The following is a 9,056-nucleotide window of genomic DNA, read 5'->3' as shown; positions in this document are numbered from 1 at the left end:
TCGCTATAATTAATTGATTGGGACAAACAAACATTTGTGTCACCGATTTTTTTTTTTTTTTGAAAGGATTTGTGTCACCGATAAATATTCAAAGTTCAAACATAGCCCAATTAAAGTTGCTTAGTCCCTTTCAAAAAAAGTTGCTTGGTCGGTCATCAACGAAAGAAAAAAAATTGCTTATTCGGTTGGTCCACACACACACACAACCTCAATATAGTTCTATAAATGCTAATAAACGTTGGCTTTACCCTTATTGTTACGGTAGTGTCTTCTGTAGCATCTATATCCCATTTCTTTTTCTTCTTTTGGCTAATATTCTACATTCAATTTCTTAATCTTAATTATGGCAACGGAAGGAATCCTTCACATGAAGGGTGGTGTGGGGGAAACAAGCTATGAAAATAACTCCTCACTCCAGGTATAATTTTATTCTTTTATCTATATTTTAACATAAAATGAGATGAGAGTGTAATTCATGTATTTGTTCTTGCTAATAATTTTTTTTTTAGGCTAAAAGAGAACAATAATAAATAGACTCTTACTAATAGTAGGTATGTGATATTCAAATAAACTAAGAGTGAGTTTGGATGAGGTAATTGGGAAATCTTAAAGAATTCAGAATCCTAGGCAATTTAAATGATGTAATTAAATTACCTTTCGTTTTTCAATACCTTTGTTTGGATGGTGTAATAAAAAATTTCATTGTCATATTTTTGGGCAAATTTTATAATTATTAATTTTTGTGGGCCAAATTTGGGGTCAATTTGTAAATTTCAAAAATTTTGTGGGGCCAAATTATAATTTTTGAAAAAAAATAGGGGTCAATTTATAATTTTTTGGAAATTTATTGGGGTCAAATTGAAAATTTGAGGACCAAAATGCAAAATTTGAAAAATTATAACAATGAAGAATTTTGAAATTATCTAAATTTAACTTGAAAAAAATACTTCATAAATTTCCATCATTTTGAAAATTCTTCAAATTATTATCCAAACAATAAAATTCACCTCAAAGTATTTGAATTCCCTCAAAACATTCCTCCATCGAAACACACTCTAAGACTTTGTTTGCGAGTTTGGAGGGGAAGAGAGGAGAAAGTTTGGGAAAAAAAGAATGAGCAAGTGGAAGAAATAGAGGAAAATGGGAGAGAGGGTTAACTTTTCTTCATTATTCAAAACCCTCCTCATTTGGAGGAACTAAAAAATTGCATTGGAGGAGGATTTTGGGGGGTTTTGGAGAGTTAATAATAATTCTTTAAATTTAATTTATGTTGTTATAATATTTTTAAAATTAAAAATAAAATAATCATATGCATTAATTTATCATTCTCTAAAAAACTACTCTTTCAAAAATTTTGTAAGATTTATCTATTTTTCTTCATATTTTGCACCCCTCAAAGTCTTTCCTTTCCTTCCCCTTCAAACTCGCAAACAAAGCCTAAGGATCATGCTAACTTGGGCACAAGATAAGAAACTAAATATAGAAATTTGATCTTGGAAATTGTGCATGCATAATCTTAAAAACTTAAAAATTTATCTTTTCAATACAACATTTATTTTTTAATTCCACTTTTAGATCCTTATCATGTGCCCTTTATGCATAAGTTAGCATTTTTCATAAACTAATTATTAATTTTGTGCAGAGAAAAGTGATAATGGAAGTGAAAACCATACTTGAAGAAAATATGATATCGATAGTGTCCAACAAAAGTATAATTAAGGGTTGTTGGAAAATAGCCGATTTAGGTTGTTCTTCAGGACCAAATACACTAATGGCCATCTCTAATATCTTGAACATCATCAATAAAACTAGCTTGAAGTTAAACAATGGGATATCACCTGTATTTCAAATTTATCTCAATGATCTTTTTGAAAATGATTTTAATACCATCTTCAAGTTACTTCCTGATTTCTACCAACAAAAAAAAGGAGAGAATGTTGGAGAATGCTTTATATGTGCAACACCAGGAAACTTTTATGGAAGGCTCTTTCCAAATAATTACATCAACTTTTTTCATTCCTCATACAGTCTTCATTGGCTTTCTCAGGTTAGTCTCCCCATGGAAATCATGACAAGAAATATGACACCCATATTTCTATATGCTAAGAAATATGGCACCCATGGAAACAAAAGAGAAAAGAATAAAAATTTATTGTATTAATGAATGTAGAAATGACATACAAATAAAAATAGTATTAATGGCCTCTTTGCATTGCTGGTGCTATATTTCGAATGATATGCAATAGGTCTCTTTGCATGTACACATAATTTTATCTACAAGAAAAATGTATAAACAATTTAACCATATTTAAGTTAATTCCTTTATGACATTTAGGCCCCGAAAGATTTAACCAAGAATGGAGAACCACTAAACAAGGGAAATATTTACATATCAAGAACTAGTCCTCCATCGGTTTATGAAGCATATTTTAAGCAATTTGAAAGAGATTTCAAGTATTTTCTCAAGTCACGCTTCGAGGAATTAACATCGGATGGGGTGATGGCACTAACATTTATTGGCAGAGAAACAACTATCACTTCTGCTCAAGGGGTAATTGGCATGGTACTCAACGAGATGGTCAAAGAGGTAATGTGTTGGTGGGGTTTGATAATCAATAAGAAAAATATATTGAAAACCCTAAAATAAAAAATCTTACCGGTCTCAAAATGGAATGTTGTTGTTTTTTAATCAATAGTTTAGAAACATGAAAATGACCAAAAAAACTTCAGTGGCAACTACTGTTGGCTTCAAAACAGAAAATTGACGGTAATCAACTATTGTTGGGTTTTTTTTGTCATTTTCATGTGATTCTAAGAAACTAAAATTGTTTGGTACATTAAAGTTTCCGCATAAGGATTTGGAAAGGTGTTCCACCATTTAGTGTATTATTTGATGTATTGCACACGATCTTACCTTGTTTTCATACAAGTGGTTGTTTGTAAGATTTGAATCCGAGACATTTCAGTTACTTGACAACAACCTTACCGTTACGTCAAACCTTCCTTTTCTTTTACATGATAGAAACTATAACTAAATACATCATAGTTTTGTTTATTTATTTATTTAAGTTCTATAGTATTCTATAATGACTATAACAACTTATCCTAACTTTTAAAGCAATAATTATCCTTTTTAAGTTTAATATTTGCTTTAGACAATTACTATAATAACTTATGTCACCATATTCCCAATTTTTCTGTTACTAATAATATTTTAGAGTCATGGCAAATGATCGAGTTAGTTATAGGTGTTAAATTAGTTGGGATGTCATAATTCTTGGATGATGCTTTGCACTCTATTTGCCTTTTGTATTAAGATTCATTATAATTTGTAGGGTTTGGTTGAAGAGGAGAAATTGGACTTATTTGATTTTCCTGCATACCATCCTACTGTAAAGGAAGTAAGTCAACTCATTGAGGCAGAAGGATCTTTTACCCTTCAAACAATTAAGACTTTTAAAATGGGTTGGGATGCAAACCTTGAGAAAGATAATGTTGATTATGTTGTAGATAGCAAAATGAGAGGGGAATTCATAGCCAAGTATCACAGAGCTGTTTATGAACCTCTTTTAATAGCTGGATTTGGAGAAAACATTATGGATGAATTGTTCTCAAGGTTTGCAAAGCTGATAGCTCAACTCATTGAGATAGAGACATTGGAGTTTACTAATATTGTATTGTTCATGACCAAGAATCCTTAATATTGTAAGATGAAGGTTGTACTTTATCCAAGAAGAATATCATTAATATGAACAAAATTTAGAATAAGATGGTAAAATAAGGCTGCCATAGTTTGATGTTTGTCCTTTTGATTCTCGTATTGTCTTATTATATGGTTTGATTGTTTTCTCTATATCTTATTTTGTATTATTTGGCTTCTGTTATGCTGTACTACATCCCACTCTTACCTTGTGTTTGGGGTTCAGCCAATCACTAATACATGTTTTAATCGGGGTTAGATTAGATATAGGGATACAAATACTTGGTTAGTAACACTGCCAAAATTAACGTGTGAATGTGTGGGGATCAAGAGGTTCGAACTTTTTTTTTTTTAAGAGGTTCGAACTTTATAAGGTCAACTTATAATTATAGTCGTATATACAATCGAACAACAAAAACAACAATTAAGCATCACAAAATATCAACAAACAGCTAACTAGGTGAATTTACATGTTGTCTCCTAGTTCAGCATCTCTGACAATAGACTCATTTATTTAAATTTGTATTATGCTCTCTTGTCTCGGTTCACTGGCATCAAGGCTTAAACTACATCTGTTTTACGTCCCTCAAATCTAGTAAAAATAAATAATAAACCATCAAATTAGTTGGATGAAAATGCACACAACATAGCATTCAGTGGAAAAGATGTATCAGACAAATTTAATATGAGACCCTTTACTAAAATCTATATTCGACTAGAATCTATATTCTAAAATCTTAGATCATGCTCTACAGGTCATGCTCTACTTCCATGTTTTGTGAAGGATAAACAATTTCCAAGCCAAGAATCTATATTCTAAAATCTTAGATCATGCTCTACAGGTCAGTTAAACAATCCAGTACCTTAACACTAGGTGCATAGTGCCATATATCCCTCGAAAAAGGCATTTCATGTCATGAGACTCGTGACCGTGGATAAAAAATGAGATGTTGAACACATGGAACAGAGGCCGAATGATTGCATGTCTCTGTTCCATGTGATGCTAGCTTATACCTTCAGAAATACAAAAAACAAGCAGACAGGTCAAGACTCTACCAAAAAAAAAAAAAAACTACAATAGACAAACTTTTCCCCAAATTCGTGTACCAATTTCACGTCTCCAACTTAACTTGAGAATCAATCAAAGAACAAATAAGCTGAATGGTCTACATTGTACACTAATCAACTGTAAAATAGAGGACAAAGTACAAACATTGAACATAGCTATAAACTTAGGCCCGGCAGTTGTCTACAACTATAGGCACCTCCATGCTCAACAACTGAAGGCAAAATATCTTTAAGCTATAATGAAAAATTATATGGTGTGAACTTATCTTACTATCATGTAATGAGTACATAATCAAATTTTTTATATATTTTTTTCGACCCTTCACTAGCTACCGTACCCAGTACTACATAAAACTTATGAGGGATTGTCATGCTATCAAATAAATAACTTGGAGAGTGTATAAAAAGACTGCAAGCTAGGACTCCAAAACAACCTCAGACCAAATTGAAAACAATGGCAGAAAGGACTTTAACCTGGATAAATCACTAATGTATTTGGTCCGACATTTCGAATTCCAAACCATAGTTTGGGATATTTGAAATGCAAAACTAAACATGTACTGATTTCATGCCCTCAATTTGACTTGAAAGTCCATGAAAGAATTGCCAGAGTTATTCGTCTGAAAATGTAGTCAAAGAACACAGCCCATGAAATTTGATTATGTTCATTTACTGTCAACATTGTATGTGTTGTTTATCAATATTTGTTGTCTATGAAGCAGTCATATACCAAGCTAGCCCAATCTAGATTCTATAGCATGAGCTTTTCAAACACTACTGGATTGTACTTTTTTATCTTCACCCACATCACACATCATATATTTTCTTCCAACAAAAGCAGAAATAGATTGGACACAATCACACATTTACGCTATTGTGAGTCTTAACCGTCCGGTCTTTATCAAGAAGTAAACATTTTAACTACGTGTTTTGAATCCATTTTGTCAAGTCAAAATATGAACCATCCAATTAAGAGTGAACAGCCTAGACAGCATGACTGTGTGAATGTGGGATAATCCCAACTACAGGGAATCCAAGTCCCACAAATACATTAAATCTTAACTCTAATGACAAGATTAGTGAGACACATGGAAATAATATAGCCATTTCAGAAATGCACAGTTGATTGAATTCAAAAGCATCAATGCAAAACTGGTAAGCCATGATACACAAATGTAAAACAAATAATCCAGCAAATGAACTATCCAATCCAAGTCCATCGAGAAAATGAGAAGAGCAACACAGTATAATTGGTGAAACTATATCTCACTACACTATATCAAGTACAGTCAAGCTAATCGGCTCCATATCAACCAACCAAAATGTCTAAGTAACAAGCAACTAGACTGTGATCTCACTGATTAATTATCATTAAATAAGCATTTGATGTATATTCACAAAGTCCCTACATTTCTTAACGATGATAACAATTAAAAACAAATTGGAAGTAACTCTGTTCACAGTCACAAATCATAACCTAATACAAAAATAGGCACCAAATAAAACTCAAAATAACAAAAAGAACCTCCTACTCAAGCCTGTGTACCAGCCAAAGCTTTCATCTGAATATGATTAGAATCCGTAGGCGACGAAGAACCAGCAGTGGGCAAAGACTCGTAAGATCCCACTCTTCTAACACCACCAACCGCGGACGCAACAACAGCATAAACAACCAACACAACAATCATAACCAACATAACATAAACCACAAAAGCAAGATCAAGAATAGCAAGCGCTCTAAACTTGGACTCATCAAGATCACATTTAGTAGAACCTTCAACACCATTAACAACATCAAGAAGTCTATGACACCCCTCAGGAATAAAAGGGTCTGCATAGAGGGTTAAGCCAGTTTGCAGAGCCCAAAATCCACGCAGACAAAGGGAGGCAGCGAGTCCGACGTCTGCGGGGAAAAGACGAGGAAAGAGTGTAAGAAGTAAACACATAAAGGAAGCAAGAGCTGAGAGGTTTGATGAAACGGAGTCGCATTTGGCTTCAAGGGAGGAGGTTTGAAGAGAGGAGAGATTGGTTTGAAGAGAGGAGTGGAGAAGAAAGAGAAGAGAGAGGAGAGAGAAGGAGAATTCATGAGGGAGACGGAGGGGGAGGAGGAGAGAGAGGGAGAGGAGGAGGAAGAGGAAGAGGAGGGAAGCGGATTGGAGAGAAGTGAGACGGTGTACAGGGGTGGAGCCTTTGATTAAGGGATCGTTGTCGGTGGCGAGGATGAGGTGGTGGAGGATGGCGATGGAGAGAGAGAAGATGATGAAGTAGAGTTGAATAGGGCGGAGACGAGGGTGGGAGGTGGTGGGAAGTGGGTGGTAGGGTTTGGATGTGTAGTTGTGTGGGGATTTGAGATAGTTTAGGGTTGTGAAGATTAGGTGGTAAAGACCTAATAGAATCAGTGATGAGGATGTAAGTGCTTGGTATAATAAGCTACCCATTTTCTGATTTTGATTTCTGAAATGGGTTTTTGGTGATGATGCAGTGTTTGAAGAAGTTATTATGATTGGTGGATTTTTATTATTTTCTCCTTTCTTTTTCAAGAGATCATCGGAAAGAGATGGATCATTCTTTTGGATCCTGATTCGTGATTCCGATCTTCATTTCTTTCTGTCTCACTCAATTTCTTCTCGTTTTAGGTTTTTCACAAAATGGACAATATTTACGAATCTCGGTGTTTCTTAGGAAAAATATTTATTTATTCTTAAATATTTACAAAATATGGAAATAAAGAAATAGTGGTATAACTAATTTATTTTTTTTATTAGTCTTTAAAAAAACTAATTAAATTTTAATACTTTTCGATTACTATCCTTGTGTTAGTATTCTTTCTCTTTATTTATTTTGACCAATAAAAAACGAGAATAAGAAATTTGTCTCAAAAGTTATACTATTGTACAAAATTCATTACATTGGTAGAATAACAAATTTTTTCGTCATAAAAAAAATGGGACACTAGTAATTCAGAATTTGATTATCACATAAATATATTGTCCTTTTGTGCAGTTCATTAATCATTTGAGTGGTATAACAAATTAGTTGAAACTTATTCATTACTTTATAACCATATTCAATCACTCTAAAGAATTACTACCTCCGTTCCTAATTATAAGACCCTTTTGAGAAGAAAAAAATTGTCCCTTTTTATAAGACATATTTGGTATTTCCAAGTACATTAATTATTTCTTTACCAACATACCCTTATTTATTTTACATCTTTTTCTTAAGGATAAAATTGTAAAAACAATAGTAATTATATATAAATTTAATACTACAACCAACTTTCTTAATCTCCGTAATTTTTGCAAAAGACTCCTATATTTAGGGACTGAGGTAGTAATTAGTTAAAGATGAATAATGGTTTTCAGCGGACTTTTGTGCTACTTTAAGCACAATATCACCCCATTCAAACTATATACGTAGGTATGACTTTTTTTTTTCTTTTTTTACAATAAACGATATTCATTCATTCAAGTTGATAGAGTACACCGATACAATATAAATCCAAATTCGTTAAAAACAAAAAGGATGAATCTATGAACAAACTCACATCTTCCATGTTAATAGCATAAAACGGCAAGATACTTATGCCTACAAATATGACTAATATGATTATATTCAAGTCTCCGGAATCCTCATGTCTCCGGATCTGCAACGTGGACGACGCCAAAGTCATTGTCATTGATCGGATCTGCACTTGCTTAAAGCTAATCAAACAAACACGCACTAAGATGGGAAATCAAAACAATCAGAGTCTTTCAGAGACGACGAAATCACAAAAACAAACAAAAGAAAACAGAAAATATGTGAAATCACTTGTTCAATTAAGGTAGAAGAAAAAACGAATCAAAGGGATTATTTTTGGGTCACCTCGATCATCATCTCAATTGTTGTATTTAAACGTTAGTGTTTGTAGATACACATCATCTCCATTATGGATTTCGGCCAAACGTTATCATTCACATAGCGTTTTTCATCGATTTAAGTTCTTCTATCTTTTTTTACGTAACTTTCATGTTTCTTTCAAGACAAATACCATGAAGGTCACTTAGATCATAACCTTCTATTAAAAGGTGGGATAATGAGAGTTTACAATGAAATAAAAGAAAATAGGAGATTTAAAGATGAAGATTTGAGAATATTATACAGAAAAATATATGAGGTAATCCAATCCCAATAATCCCATACATATTCTCATGACAATGTATAATATTATTTTGTTTTGAAAGATGCACAGTATAAAATTGTAATTTTTTTTTTAAAGACGTATAACCTTGCAAGTTGTATCCAT

General features: G+C 32.8%; 2 protein-coding genes across 2 annotated transcripts; one reads left to right on the top strand and one right to left on the bottom strand.

The window, feature by feature from the left end:
- Positions 1-224: 224 nt before the first annotated feature.
- LOC11437529 (probable caffeine synthase MTL2) lies at positions 225-3,853 on the top strand. The gene is made up of 4 exons (XM_003624487.2): positions 225-418; positions 1,643-2,047; positions 2,336-2,587; positions 3,336-3,853. The coding sequence occupies exons 1-4, from the start codon at positions 344-346 to the stop codon at positions 3,699-3,701; spliced, it is 1,098 nt and encodes a 365-aa protein (XP_003624535.1). The 5' UTR covers positions 225-343; the 3' UTR covers positions 3,702-3,853.
- A 2,240-nt stretch (positions 3,854-6,093) lies between these two features.
- Positions 6,094-7,426, bottom strand: LOC11427084 (uncharacterized). The gene has a single exon (XM_003624486.4). The coding sequence runs from the start codon at positions 7,204-7,206 to the stop codon at positions 6,301-6,303; it is 906 nt and encodes a 301-aa protein (XP_003624534.1). The 5' UTR covers positions 7,207-7,426; the 3' UTR covers positions 6,094-6,300.
- Between the last annotated feature and the right edge of the window lie 1,630 nt (positions 7,427-9,056).

This window comes from Medicago truncatula, chromosome 7, assembly GCF_003473485.1.
Source record: "Medicago truncatula cultivar Jemalong A17 chromosome 7, MtrunA17r5.0-ANR, whole genome shotgun sequence".
Classification (NCBI taxonomy): domain Eukaryota; kingdom Viridiplantae; phylum Streptophyta; class Magnoliopsida; order Fabales; family Fabaceae; genus Medicago; species Medicago truncatula.
This window is presented reverse-complemented; position numbering and strand designations above follow the sequence as displayed.